Source organism: Hibiscus syriacus, unplaced genomic scaffold (genome assembly GCF_006381635.1).
Source record: "Hibiscus syriacus cultivar Baekdansim isolate YM2019G1 unplaced genomic scaffold, ASM638163v2 tig00111372_pilon, whole genome shotgun sequence".
In the NCBI taxonomy this organism is placed as follows: Eukaryota; Viridiplantae; Streptophyta; class Magnoliopsida; order Malvales; family Malvaceae; genus Hibiscus; species Hibiscus syriacus.
The window spans coordinates 544,582-569,271 of NW_024063072.1; the positions used below are offsets into that span (position 1 = coordinate 544,582).

At 37.0% G+C, this 24,690-nt stretch overlaps 2 protein-coding genes and 3 non-coding genes across 5 annotated transcripts; all 5 read right to left on the reverse strand.

The window, feature by feature from the left end:
- Window positions 1-9,866: 9,866 nt before the first annotated feature.
- LOC120159663 (protein CURVATURE THYLAKOID 1D, chloroplastic-like) lies at window positions 9,867-12,244 on the reverse strand. The gene is made up of 5 exons (XM_039170234.1): window positions 12,021-12,244; window positions 11,678-11,913; window positions 10,350-10,454; window positions 10,185-10,256; window positions 9,867-10,091 (listed from the first exon to the last, which is right to left on the reverse strand). Exons 1-5 carry the CDS (start codon window positions 12,154-12,156, stop codon window positions 10,020-10,022), a joined length of 621 nt encoding a protein of 206 aa, XP_039026165.1. The 5' UTR covers window positions 12,157-12,244; the 3' UTR covers window positions 9,867-10,019.
- On the reverse strand, window positions 11,031-11,126 carry LOC120159782. The gene has a single exon (XR_005519383.1). It is a non-coding gene; the product is annotated as a small nucleolar RNA snoR128 (small nucleolar RNA).
- On the reverse strand, window positions 11,250-11,346 carry LOC120159783. Its single transcript, XR_005519384.1, has one exon. It is a non-coding gene; the product is annotated as a small nucleolar RNA snoR128 (small nucleolar RNA).
- On the reverse strand, window positions 11,472-11,568 carry LOC120159785. The gene has a single exon (XR_005519385.1). It is a non-coding gene; the product is annotated as a small nucleolar RNA snoR128 (small nucleolar RNA).
- A 913-nt stretch (window positions 12,245-13,157) lies between the features above and the next one.
- Window positions 13,158-16,326, reverse strand: LOC120159657 (GLABRA2 expression modulator-like). Its single transcript, XM_039170227.1, has 4 exons — window positions 15,888-16,326; window positions 15,704-15,805; window positions 13,902-14,173; window positions 13,158-13,620 (listed from the first exon to the last, which is right to left on the reverse strand). The coding sequence occupies exons 1-4, from the start codon at window positions 16,243-16,245 to the stop codon at window positions 13,441-13,443; spliced, it is 912 nt and encodes a 303-aa protein (XP_039026158.1). The 5' UTR covers window positions 16,246-16,326; the 3' UTR covers window positions 13,158-13,440.
- Between the last annotated feature and the right edge of the window lie 8,364 nt (window positions 16,327-24,690).

Here is a 24,690-nt window from a genome sequence, read left to right on the forward strand (position 1 = left end):
TGGGGATGTTTTGGAGCCGTTTGGAGATGAGAATCCATTAATAAAACAGCTTGGAGCATGGGGGAATCGATACCCCCATGGAGAATCGGTTCCCTAAGTGCAATATGATTTCGATAGTTAGACAGGGGGAATCAGTACCCCTTGGGGGAGATCTGTTCCCCCTGGGGGGAATCGGTACCCCCTGGGGGGAATCTGTACCCCCTGGGCAATCTGATTTTTCTTGGCTTTGAAACGGTTCGAAATACTTTATAAAATTGTTTTAAAAATAGTTTAAGTATAAAACACAATTTTACACTTTAGTAAGGATTAAAATGAACTTTGAAAGACTTGAAGTAATATTTTGATATTCGAATAATTACATCGAATATACTTAGAAAATCTTTTGTAAAATCTTTAATTTCATTTAACTTAATTTGTTATATCGAAACATCAAAATATTTTCAACAATCTCCCCCTTTTTGATATAACAAAACATTTGAGTAATTTTAAGGTTTTGAAATAGAGTTTGAAATTACCCCCCTTACTTTAACACTTCTCTCCTTTAACACCTTAACACTTATTTAACACTTCTCACCCTTTTTGTTAAATCAAAAAGACTCTAATATTTGAAGTTCAAAATAACTTTGGAGAGTAAGTAGTAAATTTGACATTTTAAAAATTATTTGAAAAAATCAAAGCTCCCCCTCAATAAATGCATTCCAAATAAAATTTTGCTTTTAGGATCTTGACACTTAAACAAAATTGAATTTCAACAAAGAATAACAAACATGTTAGTAGCACAAGAAATTCAATACATCCAAGTCTAAAATACTTTATGCAATATCAATTATTGAAATTAAGTGCATATGCATAAAGTTTTCCAAAAATGTCATGCATTTGAAAATTTTGATATCAATTGTTAGAGAGATATCATTTTCATTTAAACCACATGCATAAACATTTAATTTTAGGTCAAAAATTTTAAAATTTATAAAATCAAAACTTTTGAAAAGTTAATATCAATTGTTAGAGAGATATCATTTGCATTAAAACCAATTTTGACCAAAATTCCTTATGATGAACTAAAAATTAAAAAATCATTAAAACTTTAAAATGTTCATCATAAAACCTTTTTAACATACATGAGATTAAAACAATAATGTATAATTATTTAAAAACAAAACTCATGCATGCTTAAAATCAAATGAGCAACCAAATAACTAAAATTAAAAACATTAAGCTTAGAGGTTACCCATTCCTTTTCATGTGTGGCTAGAGCATCTTGAATATCATCATTTTCATCACAATTGCTTCCACACACCTACAAGAGACATTTAAGTAGATTTTGGTATCCAAATTACTTTGGATCCTTGGACGTTAGTTTCAATGCCCCTTGTTCCTTTCGAAACCCATACTTGCCTAATTTTAAAACGTTTTCCTTTCTTCAAAGGACAAGTATGTTCCAAATGACCATGATAATGGCAATGTGAGCATTTTGCTATTTTTAAACATAATAGATTGTTTTTAGAAATTAATTCTTTTTCTTTTGTTAAGCTTTCAAGTTTAACTTCTAACTCAAAAATTTTCTTTTCTAAATCATTTATTTTGATTTTTGAAAGTTCTAAATCATTTTTCAAAATTTCATTTTGATTTTCAAAATCAAATCTAGCTTTCAAAATCGATTTATTTTCAATTTTGAGTTTTGAAATTAATTTCGTATATTTGGAATTCATGGTCTCAAATCCCAAATACAACCTATTATAAGCATCTTGTAACTCATCAAAAGTAAATGAATTAAATTCATTTGAGTTAGAAGATACCTTGGGCTCTTCAAGAGCCATTAGAGACACCACCTTTGTTGGTTCGTCTTTCTTGTTTCCATGGATTTCATCGAGCTTATTCCAAAGCTCCTTGGCACTTGAACATGAAGAAACTCCTTCATAGATTTCAGGACCAAATGCACACAACACCATGTACATGGCCTTGGCATTAAGTTGAGCTTTCTTCCGTTCTTTGTCACTCCGCTTCTTCTCCTTCTTCTTTGAAGAAGAGTAGTCGCTATCGATTATCTCCCATACATCAAGATCATTGGATTGGATGAATACCTTCATTAATTTCTTCCAATGACGATAGTTGTCTCCATTGAAGTATGGAGGCTTGTCCGTTGGTAGGGAGTCTTCCATGTGGAACGAGAAGGAGGTGAAAGCCATCTTCTTGGTTGTGTTGGGAATTGATAGAGCTTCTTTGAGGACCGTCTCAAGGTGGTTAAATCTTCTTAATGAGTTAGGCTCTGATTCCAATTGTTGGGATTTTCAGAAGCTCGAATCGACAACCGGAACGATTTACAAAGAGAGGTCGGAACGGTTTTGTACTTAGGGAGTAAGGAGATTGAAAGATAGAGAATTGCATAACGATTTATAGTGGTTCGACTTTCTCAACCAAAGTCTACATCCACTACCTTAGCTTCTCACCAAGGATTTTCCACAAATTCACTAATTTGTTCTTTCTTTTGAGGATAAAAATTAACCTTACAAACTCCCTAGTTTTTCCGGGCTAAATTAGAACCTTTCCCTAGCTTTTACACGGGCTAAGCTAGAACCTTTCCCCTTTACAAAAGGATAAAAGATGTAAACAAGAAATCCACTCTAAGGTAGGTGTTTACAAGATTGAGCTCACAAGAACAAAATATTTACAAGAGAAAGATGAAATAAGATTGAAAAACTCTTCTCTTGTGTTAGATTGTTTGGATAGTTGTTCTCTTGCTTCTTCAAGTGTCCTTAGCTTATATTTATAGCTTGGAATGTGTTTGAAGTCGTATATAGTCGTTGGGGATGTTTTGGAGCCGTTTGGAGATGAGAATCCATTAATAAAATAGCTTGGAGTGTGGGGGGATCAATACCCCCTCATGGGGAATCGGTTCCCTAAGTGCAATCTGATTTCGACCGTTAGACAGGGGGAATCGGTACCCCCTGGGGGGAATCTGTACCCCCTGGGCAATCTGATTTTTCTTGGCTTTGAAATGGTTCGAAATATTTTGTAAAATTGTTTTAAAAATAGTTTAAGTATAAAACACAATTTTACACTTTAGTAAGAATTAAAATGAACTTTGAAAAACTTGGAGTAATATTTTGATATTCGAATAATTACATCGAATATACTTAGAAAATCTTTTGTAAAATCTTAAAATTTATTTAACTTAATTTGTTATATCGAAACATCAAAATGTTTTCAACAAATGTTTTTAATATTTTATTTAATTAATTTTTTTGCAGATATAAAATGGAAAAATGTCTACTTCGCTTGGATGGAAATCATATATCGTGACATTTTGCTGATACGATAATATTTTAACGTTTTAATATAATTTAAATTATTAGTAATAATTTATTTATTTATTTAATACATGATTATTAGCTCAAAAATTAATTTTTGTAATTATTTAATTTTAGGAGAGAGGCCGTGTATTAGATCATTTTATTGGGAATCTTAAGTTAGTGATACATAGCCATGTCTTGTCGTATTTAGTAGAGGCTAGATTCGGTCACATAGGTAGATATGAGGGTCACTGTAAGATATAATCATACCTTATTTTTGCCTTAGTGGAGCAGTGGAGGCCGGAGACCCATACATTACATCTTCCATGCGGAGAGTGCACGATTACACTTGAGGATGTTTCTATACACATGGGGCTTCTGGTGGATGGAGATGTGATATCGGGGATGACACACGGTTCATGGACTACTTTGTGCCGGGATTATCTAGGACGTGTCCCAGAAATTTTAACGGTTGTCGGATACCGTTAAATTGGTTAGATGCCAATTTTTAGGAGTTTAGCGATGATGCCTCTGATGATGAAGTTAAAATGTATGCACGAGCATGCATACTGCAGTTGATATGAGGGTTGCTGATGCCAGACAAATCGTGTAACCAAGTTCACTGTATATGGTTGCGACATCTTGGCGACTTTCGCCTGACCGGATCACTCTGTTGGGACTCGACAGTTTTGGCTTTCCTATACAGGGAGATGTGTCGAGCCACTGACTACAAGAAAAATGCTATCGGCATATGTCTCCTGCTGCTGCAGTCTTGGGCATGGTATCGATTGCCCTTTTTATGTCCCGTTGTCAAGAACTCATTCGTATTTCCGTTACTATTGAGGTAATTATAAAATTAATTTCGTATATTAATCATTTTATACAGTGTATAATAAATTTTATTTTCCTTGAATAGGTGATCTACTGATAGGAAAAATCATCAAGAGCTACCTGATGATTTAGAAAAAATTAGGGTGCTAATCGATCAAAAGACTGCCACACAGGTATGCATTTTAATGTTTAAAAATCAATTTTAGATTATAGTTGTATAATTAGATTATTATTTTGATAAAAATTATATATATTTGTTTTAATTTGAATGGGTGCCATATTCTAATGATGATGTGAGGATGGTGATCCCACCTGAGTTGAGGAGCCCATTAGATGTTTGGATGGAGATGGTTCATTTGATCTGTTATGCGATCGTCGAGTGGCACTTCACTGATCGAGTGCTCCTGTAATTTGGTTGTTTTCAACCAATTCCGGAAGCACCTCGTAATATGGACGAGTTGTATAGCACAGATAGACGCGACAAGACCGATACAGATTGGCTGGTGAGGCATCATGAGTGGGTCGTGCTGTGGGAGGATCGACATCGGTGCCTTCCCCGTAGAGAACCCATTTTTACTGACATCTTTATGGTTGTTTATGGTTATTATGAGTGGTTTAATAGTAACGGGAAACTGTTTCTGCTTTTCTAGGATGCACGAGGACAGAGACGTTCACCGACACAGCATCATCGTCCCCCGACTTGTGGACGGAGAGCAGATGCTTCCGGTTCATCCTTAGCTGCACCAGCAGGACCTTCACAGTAGCCACCGTCTACAGCGACTTACATACCGCAACCATATGTGATATCGCCACCGACGTTCCCTTACCCGATGTCACCGCCGCCACTGTCACCTGGTTTTATGACCCCCTTCTCCCCCCCCGCCACCGTCACAAAGTTTTATGACCCCTCCTGGAGGATATTATGGGTCTATGTTTGCATATCCAACTTGGGGTTCATATACCCACATTTTGGCGGGTTCAGCCTCATCACCTATAGCTATAACACAGACACCTCCTGTACAGTTTTCACACTCAATGATGTCTAGGTTTTATGAGTTTTCCCAGGTCGGTGGGAAAATCAGTCATACACCTCCAGGGTCCTTATTTTATGGAGGTGCTTCATCGTCACCAGCTCCTCATCAACCTATTGTAGTTGCTCAAGAAGACGACGATGATGGTGATGATGATGACAGCGATGAGTCACAACCACTGATACGAAGAAATCCTCCTCGAGACCGACAGTCACCTCCCTGTGATAACATGTGCACGTAAGTTTCGGAGGAAAAAAGCCCAAGAATATATATCTTCTCCTTCAACAAGAGCAAAAGCAACTGGAAGAATGTTGCGATTGTCATCTTGGACAACTGTTAATAATAAAATTTACTTGTATTTTCCATACAAGAAAGTCCCGTCATTCTGGACCACAGGCTTACAATATTTGACAGTATTAACGCACTGTGGGTAAGTCCAAAAAACCCGGTAGAATTGGCATCGATCGCGAAGAACTCGATCATTATGGTATGCATAGGAGGTTTTGAAGTCCACAATTATCCCAGGATTCAACCTCCGCACCAGCCTAGAAATTCGTTGTAAGATGCATCTCATTCCTCATGAAGTTTGACAATGGCATTTTTGTTTTTCTAACCTAGCTTTTTTTATAGGAGACAATGTACCCATACTGCGATTGTATAGCTGAAATCAGCACAGCAACAGCTATATGAGAGCTTACTTTTACTATAGGCATGGTGGCTTGGCATATCACTTCAGAGTCTAAGTTGGGATGATCTTGGTTGACCCCTCCAGCACAACATGTGTGGGGACCGTTGTATACTGTTAGTTCCCATCTATTGTTTTTCCTCTTCCTCTTCGATACGCGAACTATCCAATTGCATCCGTTTTCGCGTCGGACACAGTAGCATACATATTTTTCTGTCGTGGAGCGGTCAACTCTCAATTAAACAGAATTACATATATTGTAATTTTTATAGCCATCATCGCTTATTCTTTGCTTGAAAACTCCATGACTAAAGATAACTCACCATTATTTATTGATGAGTAATATCCATAGTTACCGAGATTATGCATATCCGCAAATTCTGGCCCGAACATTGCACCATAATCAGCTTCATACATGTGTGCTGGAGGGTCAGTTTGTGCCAAATTTAATGAAACTTCATCTACATTATCATCATCATCAGAGTTGAATTGCGGTGATTCTGGGTGAATGAATAGTCCAGTCTCAGCACCATCCGCACCAGGCTCACGAAGCGGTTCTTCTGGTGGAGATGATAATTCATACATGCTCTCCACATTTAGGTCGAATAACCTACTACTTGCACGCCTTCCCCTTGAACTAGAAGGCATATCGACATTGAGATCGAAAAAGCTCGCATTGGAATGCCTCCCCTTGGAGCTTGAAGCCATCGTGTCAAATGGAAACTGCACAGATTGTTGCATCGATGGCATCTTTATATCAAGGTCAAAGAAATTTGCAGATGAATGTATTCCCCTTAAACTGGACGCGATGTTGCCATATGGATTGTTTGTGGACCCACCTCAGTACATATCGTAAAGAGTTGCGGATGAATGTCTCCCCATTGAAGTTGATGTGACGACACCATGATGCGAATTTCCCATTATGGCGTTAAAATCATTACACATTACTGTAGTCGGGCTGTCAACTTGATCAACTTGTTTATCCAGCCCATAGTGGGAGCTTAATGACTGACCCCGAACAACACGCACTTGAACAAACTTTGCATACATCTCAATATCGTCGTCTGAATAATTACTTTGAGAATCAGCCATCATTTCAACATCATCATTGTTCGATAGTTCGAACGTTGTATAAGTTAATGACAACAATGATGTTGGAAATATATACTGCAACGACGACATTCTTCTACTACTTCCAACATGAACATTCCTCGAAATCTTCGTTATCAGCTCCTCAAGAGTAATGTTTCTCTTGAATGATATTTTAACACGCTCATTTGATACGTAAACAACGTCGGTTTCATCTTCTCGAATTTCTCCATCATAATAAGCAATAGTTAAAAGTCGTGTCATTCTTAGAGTTTAAAAGTGCGACAATATTATATCTGTAAAAAAATAACTGAAACAAATCTGATTAAATATATAATATAAGAACGAAAATATAACACATTAAAATTTTTACACATAAACGTAAATAATTTAAATAATATAATTTTATATTATTACCTGCACTGAAAAAATATTTCGAAGTATGCTTTCCCCTTGAACTGGCACAGAAATTAATTGAAAGCAATTACTATAATATTTTTTTCAAATAATCATAATAAACAATAAGTATAATAAAAAAATATTACAACAAAGTTACCTTATAACGAAAATCAAACGAACTTTTGAATTAAATATAAGAAGATTATCGGGTGTTATTTACTAGTTGAAAGGATTGTTGTATTAATTTCTCGGTTGAGAGGGAATTGTAAGAGAGTTTACGGGGAGATGACTATTTATAGTTGAGAGATGATGCTTTAAAACAGAGAGGTCAGGGTAAATAATGCAAAGCGCGGTCCGTGCACCGCGTCATGCATTATGCATGTCTAATAATTGAGAATGTGATAATTGAAAAGCGCAGCCCTTGACCCGTGCTATAGTCTTACGTGTCGTAAGACGCGCCCCAGGGGTCGCGCTTTAGACATATGTGTCTATATCAGTGTAAAACGCGCTGCAGATGGCGCGCCTTACTGCAAAGGATGTTAGATCGAGAAAAATAATCTAAAGAGTGTCTGATATAAAATATTATAGGGTATATAAGATATTTCGGGAAAAACGCCAAAGCCCAATATATTTTTAACCGTTGATCCGGCAACAAGTGTACTGACATCCCTCCTAGTTCGCTTACGTGTATACCGTAAAGGCCAATCAGTGTCTGCACACGAGCTCTAAATTTGACACGTGTAAATTAGAAGTAATAAATAGTTGTTGTCTGATGAAGTTTAACATTTTAGATATTTGGTTTATGAAAGTATTGACAATATTATAGAAATGTAAAATAAAGTGGTTTCTTCCCATACTTTTTTATTATTTTCACATTATTTTACGTCTTTTCTTTTTTTCTCTTGACTAGGGATCACTATAATAAAATCGGAACTTAAAATAGTTTAAGTTATATTTTATGAATCAACTCTCTGTTCATATTATATTATCGAGTTAATGCTTGAAATATTATGTTATTAAGTAAGTGTTTGAAAGCAACATAAATATTAATGGACTTCATCAAAATATTATTTTTATCATGGTTAATAAATTAACGTATAATATCTATCATTAATTTTTAATTATTAAAAAATAAAGGCTGTGATAATATCTTTGATAAAAAAGTATTTTAAAAATTAAAAAGATTAGTGCACTTTAAATCATTTTATGATCTTTGTCTTGTTACTCATTATGTCAACACTCTTGCACATTATAATTCATCAAAAGTGTTATGATTCTAATATTTGAACGAACTCAACAGCCATAGAAAATAGTATCGAGATTTTATATTTGAGCAATTATGTTTATAAGGGTTTATTATTAATGTTTAAAAGAGATTTTAAATAAATATATTATAATTATTTTAAACTATTAAAGAACTATTTTTTTTCAATTCAATAATTATTGATTAATTCATTTAATCTTTAAATTAATATACAAAAATTAACTTAAAATTCAGATCGCTATATAAAATATTAAACTTCTAATTTTACTAACTTAATACATACATAAAAAGATCAAAGGGGAGTTGAGGTGTGAGTTGATAGTATTGGCCTAATAGAACAAAAAAGACCATGTGGTGAGCTACAAATAGATAGTCAATGTTTGATGAATTGATCACACCCAAAAGACATGTATTTGATTATTGGCAAAGCAGTTTTCAAGAGTGGCAACAGCATGTGGAGTTTGGACTGTCCCAAACCATGTGCGGCTCAAAGACAAACCCAGCTGATCCAAGATTTGCTTCATCAAAATGACTTGCCTCAATTTATTATCCTATTATTTTTAGGCTTAATGGGAAAAAATAACTGTTTAGATTATATCTTAAGTTAATTTTTAGGCTTGATGTAAAAAAATATTTAAATTATACCCTGAGTTAATTTTAGGCGTCTCAAGAATTTTTCGCTCAAAATAGATGCTTAATGTTTTCTCTGTTATACTTTTAGGCACCTAGTCGTTTTCTGATACATGTCAGGTTTATAAAATTTTATTTTAAAATAAAAAATATTTATAAAAAAATTCAAATTCCTTTAAAATAAAAAAAAAAAACTCTTAAACCCTAAATTCATTAATTTCAAACTCATTTCCAATTGTCGTTAATCATCTTCGGCCACCAGGTCTACTTATCGATGCATACCCATTGACTGGTTATTGCCCTTACCATTACCCAAACTCCTAAATATTTAAATCTTTACATCTCTAATCCTAAATTTAATGGATAGAAGATTTTAAGGGACAAATAAATATCAGACCATTTATAATTTTATTATTATTATTATTAGCTTATAACAAATTAAGATTCAAGACTTTTACCTCAAAATGATATTTTCAAAAAGTATACACGCCTTATACATTGTTTTAATATTTTAAATTTATGAATTCTGATACTCTAAATTCTTATCATTTTTTTAAAGATTAATCTTAAGGCTAAACATTTTATAAACAACATCAACCACTGCTAATGAACGAAGTAACTACATGAAGCAGGGTGGGTTCATGGAAAAAGAAACTCAAACATCCTTTTTATCTTGATGCTATTTTAACCAGTCATGGTTCTACTAGAGAAAGTATCAACTCCGCTTTCCCTTCCCTTCCCTTCCCTTCCCTTTTTCATGTATCAATCAAAACACTGCCCGAATCCATCCTACCATATCATTTGTCATCCCAGCCAAATATCTGCTGCTTAAGCTCTTCGATTTTAGAAGCCAACTCCTCCCTGTTTTTCTGCCAAATGCCAGTGAAACCGGAATTAATACTTCTCTTTATGTCATGCAGTGGTAATTTAGAACCTTGATTGTTTAAGAGCCAGGCTGTTACCTTGAATATCAGATACCGGGAGGTAAACCAGAATGTGTAGCCGAGACCCACAACTTCCAGCAATTTAGGGAGCTGAATTTTACGATTACAATCGTTAGCCAAAAGGAATATGAGATGTTTTATTCATGGTCCAAAGAAACTCGGGAATTCGGATTTAAAACACACCAATGGAATTGAATCAATAGCACCCACAAGAGCAGATGCTAGCCACAAAGCAAACAAGGTACCACTTCCATATAATATGATTGAATATGCATCTTCATTGTCAAGCTGCAGGTGTTTAGTATTCCAATCATCAGAATTGATTCAGAAACCATTAGAAATGGAAAGTACTTGTAAGAAAAGAAGCAAATTATAAAAAAAAAGCTCTCAAAGTATGATGAATTGAATGTGAGCAAACTTACAACACCGTTTGAAATTGAATTCTTTTTAAACTAACTATAGAAACAGGGATAAAGAGGGACAAACAAAACAATATGATCGGCCAAAATTACGGGGAAAGCTATCTATAAGAATTGAAGAAAGAAGAAAATGAATTGGAACTAATCATCACAGCAACCAAATTGCAAATTCATTAAAGAAGTTAACTAATACATAATGAACAAAATCTAAGCAAGGCAAAGAACAGAAAAGAAGTGGTTCTAACCTTCACTAAGATGAAAACACAAAATATCATTTCGGGGAAAAAGATATGTGCAAAGGGAATATGACCCCTCTAAGGATCTTAATATATAAAAATCTTTTAAAAAAATGAAAACATACACATATCCCAAACTCACAACCGAGTCCAAAATCCAAACAACATGAGTGAGACAGATGGTGAAAAGGTATGATTAAGTCACTATGTTGCTCAGGTAACCGCTCAGGATTAACAAAATGGTCGAAAGTTTCATCAAGCATTCAACAAATGCCTTCACTGATTCCAAAACCTCATCGTTGCAAACTAATTTGATAGCAAAAAGGGAGCATAAAATCAAACAAAAGTTAATTTCTCAGTCAAGTAAAGAACCTATGATGTTTCTTTTTCTTTTTTTTCAATCCATTCTAATAGATCAAATCAGTAGGTAGCTCAGGTAACCGCTCAGGATCGACACAAGGTCGAAAGTTTCATCAAGCATTCAACAAAATGCCTTCCACTGATTCCAAAACCTCATCATTGCAAACTAATTTGATAACAAAAAGGAAGCATAAGAATCCAACAAGAGCTCATTTCTCAGTCAAGTAAATAACCTATGATGTTTCTTTTTTTTCTTTTTTCAAAGCATTCTAATAGATCATATCACTAGGTCGCTCAGGTAACCGCTCAGGATCGACACAATGGTCGAAAGTTTCATCAAGCATTCAACAAATGCCTTCCACTGATTCCAAAACATCATCACTGCAACCCAATTTGGTAACGAAAAAGGAGCAAAAAAATCCAAGAGAAATTCATTTTGCAGTTAGTAACATAAATAATGACGAATCTAAACAAAAAGATGAAACGAAGGGTAAACCTTTATATTAAGCTTCTCCAAAAACTCAAACATCAGCGATTCCTCTTCGGAAGCTGACTCTAATTCAGGTTCTTCCGGAGACAGCATTTCATTGATAACATTCTTCTCAACCGCCGGGACTTGTTCAAAAGTGGCAACGCCGTCGCGATCGTCACCCAAAAACCGGTTCGGACCGGTGGATGAGGCTTCTTCCGATGTTGTTGCTTTAGGCAGTGGACTACTAAATCGCAAAACCCCTACAAAAAAAAAGAAGCCAATCAGCTCTTCTAATATGAAGAGTAGCATAGAAAGACTGATATCAATAGAAATGAAGCTAAAAAAGAGGAGTTTAGGGGTTTCTTACGGGAACGGAGACGGAAGGAGGCGGGGAGGGAGAGCGGCGGAAGGCGGAGACGAGGAGGGAGAGTAGTTGAGGTGGGGAAGGTGATGGCCGGAAGAGTGCTAATGGAATGAGTGATGGTTGTAGTGAGCGGCTCCATGGTTTGATGTAAAAGGAGATACAGATGGGAGGGGCTGCAACTTGGAAGTGTATTTATATATTAAGGGTGGCTTATCTAGGGTTTTCTTTTTCCTGGCTGAACTCCTGTAACCCACCGAATGGTTTTCTCTACGTTCGAGTAGAATTCCAGAAATTTCAATCATGCTGATTCGGTGTTGGAATGTATCCTAATCTTTGGGTAAATTAAGAAGATAGTCTCTAATTTATAAGGTTCTTTTTAAATGAATCATTTAATTATAAAAAGTTATAAATTGATCATTCAATTTATCAAAAACTATGAAACAATCCCCAACCGATTTTTAAACATGTAGCTTACACAACAATAGAGATAATAATAAAGAAATTAACAGGACGTGTCTTATAAATTCTGATCTTTGTAGAGAGTTAGATCTTCTTAATTAAGTATCGGATTTTTTGTGATATTTTTGTTGTTTGTAACAGTTTGTTGTTTTCTTTGAATACATAAATATACAAATTATCTAAACATAATAATAAAATTATTTAAATCTAACAGATACTAATAAAATCTTTTTCTCACTTAATGTGAGATTAGTCATTTTGCGAACGAAGCTTTAATGATTTATTGAATATGATGATTCGATAATAGAAAAAAGGATATTAATTGTGATTAGTGTTAAAATCTAATGAATCGGATATTATCTAAAATAAATAAATAAATAATTAATTGATCTTTATTCTCATATGTAATGGGATAAGGGGAGGTAGTATAATAGTTGAGAGCAGCTTCCGTGGAGACCTCCGAATTATGAATTACTCACCGTGGAGACTCGATCTCTAAAATAAATAAATAAATTTTATAAAAGAACGATAATATATTAGCAAACTTATAACTTCTTTAAGAATAAAAATCATTCTTTCTACATTTTTTGGCCAGAACATTTTACTACTTTACTCGTGCAATTTTCTTAACCAAAATTATGTACATTTCTTTTATTACCCACCTCTTTTGTTAGATGTCACTTGTTTTGTTTTTGTAAGGCCCATTCACCGGAGCTGCATCAGATTTAGGGACTAAGTTCGACTCTGTTAACCGAAATCTATTCAATGAGGCTGTTGCCGGCAGCGAAAACAATCGCTAAACAACTTCGGAAAACCAATCGGAGAATAAATATATATAATCAGTAACTTGTCTCACGGAAGAAACATTTGGTCTGATAAACTCTACAGTTACCTGAATCGAAAACACCCCATGGGGCATGGCATGTATCATCAAATGCTTCCAACCAGCATGGTATCACATAGATCAAGTGCCATGGAGTTCGGACACTTCCTCAAGGCATGTAATGGCGCCGTAGTAGTTTAAGAAGCCCATGAACCAAAATTCATGACCATCAACAGAGATAATTTGGATGTACTTCTCAGCGGGATTGACTTTACTTGTCGAAGGATTAATGGCTTTAAGTTGATGTAAAGGGACAAGAACCTGTTTAAGCAGACAGAAGAATATCAAGAATCATAACTAATAATTTCCTTATACCATAAGCCACTAATGAAATATTTTCAGGCATCAAGTATCAATGTGATGCTATGGTACTCAGACGAGTGCGTAAGTGCCTGATTCGAGTATGTTTGATTTTTTACAAGTTTTTCCAAGTATCATGTTTCATCAGCATGGAACAGAGTGGAAATAGGATCTCAACTACTAAAAAAAATTTCTATTGCAATCATGTAACGGAAGTAAGGCTAATGCTAAAGGAAATATACCTTATAGTAGTTCCATTCAGTCTGGCTCCCAATTTCATAGGAAAGAGGATTGTCACTGCAATATGCCAGCTTTGCAGTAGAAACATATAAAACTCCCATTACAGGACCAGTTGATGTGGATAAATAACAAGCATATGAATTTAGAAGTTGTTCTTCGGGAACTGTATCGAATGTTTGTCTAAAAACCCTGTCATAGCCACCTTCTGCTAAAACCTTTGTTCCCCGAGCAATTCTTCCCATGGCAGCCTCAGTAAACCTTGGGCTTGTTTTCACTGATTTAAGAAAAGAGAGAAAAAAGAATTTCAGTAATTATACATATATAAAAACTGCTTGAGAAGCAAGAGGGAGGAGACAGGTTCACGTATTAGAAAGACTACTAATAGCATATTATTCTAGCTAATATATGTGAACTCTATTTTCCATATTCTTCTATGAAACAAAAGCAAAAGAATGTCCTTATGCCCAAAGGAAATCAGCGTTTACGATTGTAAAGAAAATTGCCATACAAGATCAACACAAGAGGGTTCATAACATGACCAAGAATACATAAGACCGTTACTTTCATGGTCATTCAGTGTATGACTACGTTGAGGTGATTTAAGAAGAAAAAGTGAGATAATGTAGCAAATACGAGATAAACAAGGCCGTAAGTGCCAATGGAATGTGATAATTTGGGTTATAGAGTGCTTGGGCAACATGTACAATCGAAATTATGAATGTTGGTGATGCATACGCACACTACAATACTCGAAGGAAAGAAATAAGGAATAGGGGAGACTTCTAATGTTTAAAAACCAAAGACGAATAGACAATGTAAAAGGAATATCGTAGCTAACAAATTCTCAAATGACAAGAGCAATGCTTAGGGGGATATTATACGGAAAGACTTGTCATATGAAATCTACATAAGACATCTCAACGATCAAAATAGCAACTACAGTCTCGATAATGATAATTCAATCTTTTAGCCGGAAACAATAATCATGTGTCATATTTATAACATATACATATGGGTAGTTTTTAAGCATCCCAGAGAAGTGATGGGATGATGCACATGATTCAAGAACACTAAAATATTAAACTTAAAACAACCATTGTAATGGTAGTGGTAATAATCTGGCAAATACTTCTATAAGTTAAAACTACCTACCCATCTAAATGTAGAATAAAGGGAGATTTGATTGCACTGAGAAAAAGGACAAGAGAGGCTTGAACCAATCATTGGGAATTTGAGGAACTAAAACTAAAGCTATGCCATCACTCTGAGAACATAGACCAGGAAGCTCTTACTATGCATTGGCATCCCCCTTTGTAAAGAGCCAATCATAGGACTAGTGCACGTTCACGATCTAGCTGCACTGCAAGCACTTTCACCAGTTTTCTAACCCCTAATGTAATGACCTCCTTAGAAATCTGTGAATTAGATGCATATCGTTAGTAAATATTTTACCGCCTTGAGTCCTTTGTTTGATAAAATGCATGTGCATATCTCATCCTTTAAGCATAAGATCTGAAAATACAATTTGAGGAACCCTGGTATCATAACCTTATTTTGGATTATATAAGCCCAATCATCAATTCTGTTAGATCCGATTCCAAGTAAATGGTCACACAAGACAAATGTCAAATCAAACCAAATTTCACTAAATTCAATGCTGCATTTCCTTTAAAAAAAAAGTTAAAAACTATGTTACAGAGCGAGAGGGAAAGATTAAATAATGAAGTTTAACACCTCCTCTGTTAAAAATGAATCGTATAAAAATGAACTGAAATTTTACAAGGGAAAAGAAAAGAAAGCATACAGTGCTGCCACGTGTTTTCGGCCAGATCTTCGGCTTTCCTCGTCGCTTCTTCCACTTTCCTCCCCCATCTCCCTAAGACATCCTTCACTATATCCATTTTCTCTGTTTCCAGTTTCAAAAATAAATGAATAAAATGTTTCGATAAATAAGATAACGATAATGAAATAATCGTGTGATGGCTGGCCTTTGAAGGGAGACGAAGAAGATTCTAGAGCAGGACTGTGAGTAACGTAAGGATTGGACCGGTAAGGAGGAGGCATGGTGGCTCCTTGATCTGCCGGAGGCGAATCTCTAACCAATTCGGGGCTCCAATGAACTAATTTCCTCCGGTTCGGTGATTGCTCGCTTTGAGTCTGACTCTGTTTTGGAATCTCAATCACCTTCTCTTCATTTGTCTCCGGCTCTGATGTTGGCACAATAACAAAGACCTCCATATCCGTTGCAGGATCCGAATCTTTCGGGTCAGTCATGGTGTTCTGATATCCGGTCGGAAATTGCGCAGAGCTGGACCTCCGTTCCGTTTCTGTCTTCGACTTTTCCATTTTTTTAGAACGTCGGAGGAAAAACAGGCCGCGCGTGAATTGGCGCGTTAAGGATTTCTTTTTATTTAATTATTTATTATTTTGATTGATTTGAAAGATTTGTACTTTATTTTAAAGAGTTTTTTTTTAAAAAAAAAAACGAATTTTTTTATAGAAATTTATACTTTTTATTTGGTAAACTACTAGTTTAGTCACTTTTGTTTTAAATTTGTCTAGTTTTTATCAATTATTTTGAAAACAATTATATTTCAATAGTTTACGTTTTTTATTTATTATATTTTATCACATAATCGTTAATATGTTATTCGGATTATGTAACACGTTAATCAACATGACCAACCTAATTTTTTTATTAAAATATATGTACTCACGATACGGATCGATCCGAATTAATCAAGACAAAGTCTTAGAACCGAGAGAGTATTCAAAAAAATATATATGTACTGTTGAGATAGGTATAAGCTGTGTGTGCACGTGAGCTAGAATAATCTAGAATACTCGTGCATGTCATGCATGTAGATGGTCATGCATGTGGCTAGCCATCATAGGGAAGCTGTTAGGAAACGGTTTAGGGTGGTTAGTTTGTTAAGAGGTTGTTATAATTGTGCTATATATGTCAAGTGTAAAGGTGAAGAAAGTATGCTATATCAATAAAGAAAATGCCTCTCTTCCTCGTTTCTGTTAGTTTGTTTTCTGCAATTCTTAATTTGCTTCACATGGTATCATTCGCCGGACGTTTCTGAGGATTCTTGCTTGCTGTGCTAAGCTCGTGATCATGGAGACTTCTGTTGGAAAGACCTTCACAAACAAAAAAAATTAACATCATTCTCGATGAATCTAATTTCCTACTCTGGAAACAGCAAATCTTGCTGACTGTGCGCAGCCATAGGCTGGAGCGGTTACTAACAGGCGTGGCACGTTCTCCTCCTGAGACAATTGAGGCTGAGAATGGTGATACGGTGGTGAATGAGTTGCATGAGGAGTTTGTTGCACAAGACAGTGCGCTTGCTTCCTGGTTATTGTCCACGATCAGCCCACACTTGCTGTCCCAGTTTGTTGGAGCGGAGACGGCAGCGGCGGTCTGGAGCAAGGTGTTGCAGTTCTTCGCGAACCGGTCAACCACAGCAGTCATCAGCCTGCATTACAAGCTTCAGTCACTCAAGAAAGGCAGTGACAGCATGCGAATGTACCTCACTCGCATCAAAGAGGTGTGCGATGCTTTAGATTCCTGTGACAGTGCTATTCCTCAGGCCGAACAGGTTGCAAGTATTCTCAAAGGTCTTCCCCGAGAGTACCACCCGTATATTGCCTTCATCACCACTATGAAAGACGCCTTATCTCTCGATAGGGTCTGCTCGATGTTGATCGATGCAGAAACACAGCTTGCGGGCTTTGACGCTCAAGAAGAACTTCTGCCAATGAGTGCTCACGTTGTTCAGTCTGACTCTAGCTTGAAGACTGCAAGTCACGTGTATCATGATCGGGCTTCTGGCAGGTCTGGAACCAGCGCTGGAGGTCGGACTGGAGGTCGGGGCCGTGGTCGACCACGTGTTCAATGTCAATTATGTGGGAAAAATGGGCATCTTGTCGTTGACTGCTGGTACAGGTTCGATCAGTCATTTACTGGTCGGTCGGCTGAAAGAGCTGTAAGCCGTGGTGGTTCGGGTTCAGTGAACTGCACCAGCCTGGAACCGTCTACTCTTGATGGATGCGCTTACTCGTCACAGCCGCAAAGTCATATCGCTTCTAGCACGAGGGATCACTGGGTGCTAGACTCTGGAGCTACGCACCACGTGACTGCTGATTCAACCAAGGTCTTCAACTCAAAAGAGTTCTCAGGACCAGGTAAATTGCTGGTTGGTAATGGTAGTTTACTGCCAATTCAAGCTACTGGTAAATCTGTTTTGTGCTCTTCTACTCGAGCTTTACAATTAAATGATCTTCTTCATGTACCTAAGGTAACTAAAAATCTTCTATCCGTCTCGAAGCTTGCTAAGGATAACGCGGTGTATTTTGAATTCCATGCATCACGCTGCTGTGTTCGTGATGAAGCTACTGGTGATGTATTGCTGCATGGGAAGGAGAATGATGGTTTATATCTGTTTCAAGTTGATGATAGTTGTAATAAGAGTGCTTGTTTTGTAGCAAACAAAGTTGATTCCTCCAATCATTTGTATGACTTGTGGCATAGGCGTCTTGGGCACCCTGCTCATGCCACTCTCGAGCAAATTTGCAAACTCATTGATGTAAACTGTGAACAAAAGATTAATGAGAATTGTATTGCTTGTCATATGGGAAAAAGTCACAAACTCCCCTTCACGGATTCAACTACTAAGTATGACTTTCCTTTTCAGCTTATTTTTTCTGATCTTTGGGGACCATCGCCTGTTATTTCAAACGGGTTTAGGTATTATGTCAGTTTTGTTGATGCTTTCACTCGACACACGTGGCTGTATTTGCTTAAGGATAAGTCTCAGGCTACACAGGCCTTCCTCCTATTTCAGCAGTTCGTTGCAACGCAATTTGGGTTGAAAGTCCTGGCAGTACAAAGCGATTGGGGCGGTGAATATCGTCGGCTGTCGCGTGTGCTTGCAGAAGCTGGTGTATCTCATCGTGTTACCTGCCCACACACGTCAGAGCAGAATGGTGTCGTGGAGCGCAAACACCGCCATGTGGTTGAACTGGCTTTAGTACTACTTGCGCAGGCGTCCATGCCGATCAGCTATTGGTCCTATGCTGTGGTAACATCAGTTCACTTAATTAACAGGTTGCCTACGAGGGTTTTAGCTGGAAAGTCCCCCTTCGAGTGTTTGTTCAACAAGACGCCTGAATATGGCTCGCTTAAAGTATTTGGATGTCGATGCTTCCCCCACCTAAGACCGTTCAACAGTCATAAGCTTGACTTTCGGTCGCAACCGTGCACGTTTTTGGGGCCAAGTCCTCAACACAGGGGTTACTTATGTCTCACACCTAATAAACGAGTTGTAGTGTCTCGACATGTGAAATTTGATGAGTGGTGCTTCCCATTTGCTCAGCACAGTTCTACTGAACGGTTGGGAGTTCGTTCGCAGCTGAGCCAAGCCATTGACATAGTAGCTGATGCTAGCAAACTGTGTGCTACTTCTGCTCGACAGTCGGGACTTGCTGACTTGTCTGCAGATGCTTCTGGGCACGGTTCTGCACAGTCGAGTGATGTCCATGAGTCTGCTGCTACATCTGTCGGACCTGGTGCTGGTGAAGTCGACCTGGAAGTGCAACCATCGACAGATGAAAGAACAAGCGATGTGGTTGGTACTGGGCACCCTATGTTGACTAGAAGTAAGTGTGGTGTGTTTCGACCAAAAATATACACCACGTTTTTTGATGATATTGTCCCAGCAACGATTGAAGAAGCACTTCAGTCTGGCCCGTGGTCTGAAGCGGTGCAAGATGAATATTCTGCGTTGATTAAGAATGACACATGGAGCCTTGTTCCTCTACCTGCTGATAGAAGTGTGGTCGGTTGTAAATGGTTGTTTAAGATTAAAAGAAATTCAGATGGCACTGTGCATAGATATAAGGCGCGGTTGGTGGCAAAAGGGTTCACTCAAGTTCCAGGGTTCGATTTCACGAACACGTTCAGCCCTGTTGTAAAGTTCTCCACAGTCTATGTTCTTCTCGCCTTGGCAGTTGCAAGAGGCTGGGCGTTGAGACAGGTGGATGTCAACAATGCATTCTTGAATGGTGACTTGAGCGAAGTGGTATACATGCATCAACCACCTGGATTTGAGAGATGTGCTGAAGATGGAACTCCACTGGTTTGTAAGCTGCAGAAGGCCCTCTATGGCCTTCGACAAGCTCCTCGGAACTGGAATGACAAGCTTAAAGCTTGCTTCTTAGAGCTTGGGTTTGTGGAATCGAAGGCTGATGTCTCTCTGTTTGTTCGAGTCCAGGACGATTGCAGTACTTATGCTTTGGTGTATGTAGATGATATCATCATCACCGGAACGTCGGGTTCAGCTATTGATCAGGTCGTTCAATTGCTTAGCCTACGGTTCTCAATTAAGGACCTTGGTGAACTCTCATATTTTCTGGGAATAGAGGTCAAGAAGATTGGTGCTGGACTGCTGTTAAGTCAGCGTGCCTACATATGTGAATTACTGAAGAAAACCAACATGAGTCAAGCCACATCTGTGTGTACTCCCATGGTGGCCACGAAGATTGATGGTCAACCGAGTGATCTAATGTCTAATGCTCGCGAATATAGGAGTATTGTGGGCGCTCTCCTGTATGTTTGTCACACAAGACCAGATATTGCGTTTGCAGTTAACAAAGCAGCTCAGTTCATGCAGTCTCCGCGAACGAGTCACCTTGCAGCAGTTAAGCGAATTCTACGTTACCTAGCAGGTTCTCTTGATCATGGGTTGGTGTTCTCAAAAGGAGATGCTCGGCTGTGTGTCAAAGCATTTTCTGACGCTGACTGGGCTGGTGATGCCAGTGATCGTCGATCCATGTCTGGATATTGTGTCTTCCTTGGAGAGTGTTTGGTTGCATGGAACTCCAAGAAGCAGAAAACTGTCTCTCGATCAACCATGGAGGCAGAATATCGGAGCGTTGCTGAGTCTGCTGCAGAGGTGACCTGGCTTACGGCGCTGCTGTATGACCTTGGGTTGTCTCTACAAGAGGCACCTGTCATTTGGTGCGACAACACGAGTGCTGTAGCCTTGAGCGTGAACCCGGTTTGTCATGCTCGGTCTAAACATGTTGAACTCGATGTGCATTTCATTCGTGAGAAGATTGCAGCTGGTGCTCTTCGTGTTAGCTATGTCCCTGCTGAGTTTCAAATAGCGGATGGATTAACCAAACCTCTCACCAAGGCTGCATTTGAGCAGTTTCGTGGCAAATTACAAGTATTAGCTTGTTAAAGAAGAGGAGAAGAAAGAAGTGGAGAGAATGTTGAGATAGGTATAAGCTGTGTGTGCACGTGAGCTAGAATAATCTAGAATACTCGTGCATGTCATGCATGTAGATGGTCATGCATGTGGCTAGCCATCATAGGGAAGCTGTTAGGAAACGGTTTAGGGTGGTTAGTTTGTTAAGAGGTTGTTATAATTGTGCTATATATGTCAAGTGTAAAGGTGAAGAAAGTATGCTATATCAATAAAGAAAATGCCTCTCTTCCTCGTTTCTGTTAGTTTGTTTTCTGCAATTCTTAATTTGCTTCACATGTACTCACTCTACAAAATATTTATACTTACGATATCAACTCAAATACAAATAATAATTGACGTATATATCTCCATTTTGAGAAAGAGATTGCTTTTGAAATCAATGGCGGCACAAGAACTAATGCATGGGTTGATTCCATGAGAGCTTCTTCTCCAACTCATATATAATATCCCAATCTTCTTGGAAGTAAGTTCCCAACTAGTGCAAACATTCAGGAACCGTCTTTTTCTTTTCCCTTTTAGCTATTCCACAATAATGATTTGACTTCCATGGTTGATTAAAATTTGCTACTACACAATCCATCTGCCCTGCAGATGTTTAAGCAAATAATACATGCAACTACACCAACTAATCAGGCCGTGGTTGGGGCGGCGTAAACTGCACAACCGCGCAGGGTCTCAAAAAATGGGGCCTCCAAAAAAAATATATATAGTGGCGTTTTTCTAATAAACATCACTATAGATGGACATATTGCGACGTTTTTTCAAAAAAAAAAAGCGTCACTATTATTGCGGCTTTATTGATAAAACACTATTATAGATTGATCTATCGCGGCGTTTGTCAAGAAAACGTCACTATTGTTCCCCAAAATCGAATATATCTAAAAAATATGGGCCCTTTATAAGAATTTATACAGAACCCCCGAAAATCCTGCCACGGCCCTGCAACTAACGTTGTTTTATTCCACAGACATATTGTCTCTTTGTCCCTTGTGTTCTCTTGCAGATTGATCTTTTCTGCATGTTTTATGGGTTGTTCTGTTGCGGTGGCTGTGTGGTCTGAGTTGCACTTGCTTCCTAAGGTTGGTCGTGGGAGTTATTACACTCGTGACTGGCTTTTAAGGTTCTGGCAGACGATGCATGAAGGTGAGATTTGCACCTTTTTTGTGGCTATATGGTTCCATCGTAATTTTTTTGTGCATGGGAGTTACAAAGGATGATATTCTCTTACCTTTCGAACTTGCCTGTGGCAACATCAAAATTGTAAAGATTATATTTGAAATTAATCATTTTTTAACATACCATGTCATGAAAGAACATATGTTAATGACTCGATGATAAGATTGTAATAAATCAATAATATAAGTGATTGAAACATAATATTTTTAAAATTAATAATCAAAACTAAATAAAATTAAAATAAAAGTGACCAACATTTGTAGTTTATCCTTTTATTGTGTCCCTTTGGAATTTTGAATAATACACTTGGCGTGACCGGGGAGACTTTAGCCGTCCGATGGGTGTGTTACTTCATTTAAATATTCTAATTTTAAATAAAAGATTTATACCTAATATTATTAAAGAGAAAATAATTTTAGTGACCGAAAATACCTTATAATATATGAATTTAATCAATTTTTTTTGGATTTGTCAAAATGACCAACAAATTCACAACGCGATCTCAAATTCGCAACGCGAACTCCAATTTCGCAACCCAGTTTCCAATTTCGCAACGCGAATATATAAATCGCATTGCGATTTTTCAAATTCGCAACACAAAGTCAAATTCGCAACGCGATAGTCAAATTCACAACACAAAAGTCAAATTCGCAACGCGAATTTAATTTCGCAACACAAATGTTTTTTGTATATAACAACGCAGCAGCAACAACTCATAACCTAAATCCCTAAATCGCAACTCATTCTATCTCCATCTATCACTCTCTTCGACGACATCCGTTCCTATATCCAACGACGTCCTTCCCCATCTCTAATTTATTTTTACATAAATTTATTTCTATATAATTTTTCAATGATTTCTCTCCCAAATTATCAACTATCAACTTAATAAATGTATGTTTTTCTCTAAGTTAGTGATGATATCTAGTTTATAGCTCGTTTTTTTAGTAAATTAATTTACAATTTGTAGAATAAAATCATATAATGTTGATCATGTTTGGATATATTTGTGTTTTGGAGGGTCATGGGAGAATGTTCATGGTGTTTTACAATATGTGCCTTTACCCATGAATCTTCAACTAAAACTGTCATTAAAAAAATTAACTTATGAAACTCTAATGTTACGTGTTGCAAAGAAATTGAATTTAGAGCCTCTAAGTGGATTTAGGCTATCTTATTAGAGAAAATGTAAAGTTTAGTTGTTAACCAACAATGAAGATGTTGAACGATTCATTGCTTACATTAGTGTTTCGCAAGAAGATGATGTTACATTGTATGTTGTTGAACCTAGAAGTAGTGAAGTTAGGTCAGTAACGGGTAGTAATCAACTAAGTTCTTTAACCCAAAATTTAATGGTTCCACCACAATTTCATCACCAAGCAAATTTTGTTTCACCACATTTCCAATACCAAACACAATCTCAAACACAATCTCAAAACTCACAACCTTTTCCTAATCCAAATCCCAATCAACTCAGCACCAAATTCTGATTTTCGTATTGACCAGTTAGACGATTATGAGCCAACATAAAAAATTGTGAGTACTAGTCAATATTCGAAATTTGATCTTGGTCAATACCCGGACTTTGATCTTGGTCAATACTCAGATTTTGATGATGTGATGGAAGAAGAAACAAACCCTGCATGTAATGATTTTGATATTGGTCAATACCCGAATTTTGATGATGAAACAGCCGCTGCCGAGGAAGATATTGTTGATGATAATGAGGAGGAAGTTACGACTGTGAATGAACATGTTGAACATCCATTATGTAATTCATATAACCCTGAAGAAGAAAAAAAAGAAGTCCCCGAAGAAAGGAAAAAGAAGAAAATGTCACAGGAGTATAACTCGAATATGCCAGAATTACTTCAGATACCGGAAGAAGAGTTGGTAAAGATAGCAGTTGATTGTTACACAAAAGTTATTCGTATCAAGAAAGATGATTGTTTTGATACAAAGGAAGACTTGAAGATAGCTTTGTATACGAAATGTGTGGAAGATGGCTATCAACTAAAAGTTAACAAATCAAGCAAAGATCGTTTCGAAACAAGGTATATGATTGACAAAAACTGTACGTGGCGTATGATTGCAAAGAGGATAAAAGATTGAGAAATATTTCAAGTTAGGACTTTTATTGATAAACATACATGTTTAAGAACCCAAGTTTTTCCTCACCATAGACAGGCAAACAAAAAGATGTTGGGTGGTTTTCTGGCTGAGTTAATGTTTTTGAATGGAAGGGTATATCGGGACATGAAATTATGACTGACATGAATGCTCGGTTCAAGATTAGTATCTCATATTCTCAATCTTGGAGAGCCAAATGTTATGCCTT

Excerpts from the sequence above, each read along its gene's own strand:
- LOC120159663 (XM_039170234.1), bottom strand. The coding sequence starts at position 12,156 with ATGGAGCCGCTCACTACAACCATCACTCATTCCATTAGCACTCTTCCG. Across the intron at positions 10,455-11,677 it reads TGGAGAAGCTTAATATAAAG|CTTGACAATGAAGATGCATA; the intron begins GTTTACCCTTCG and ends AAACACCTGCAG. Across the intron at positions 10,257-10,349 it reads CTATTGATTCAATTCCATTG|CTCCCTAAATTGCTGGAAGT; the intron begins GTGTGTTTTAAA and ends CGTAAAATTCAG.
- LOC120159657 (XM_039170227.1), bottom strand. The coding sequence starts at position 16,245 with ATGGAAAAGTCGAAGACAGAAACGGAACGGAGGTCCAGCTCTGCGCAA. Across the intron at positions 15,806-15,887 it reads TTCTTCGTCTCCCTTCAAAG|AGAAAATGGATATAGTGAAG; the intron begins GCCAGCCATCAC and ends AACTGGAAACAG. Across the intron at positions 13,621-13,901 it reads CTGAATGGAACTACTATAAG|GTTCTTGTCCCTTTACATCA; the intron begins GTATATTTCCTT and ends CTGCTTAAACAG.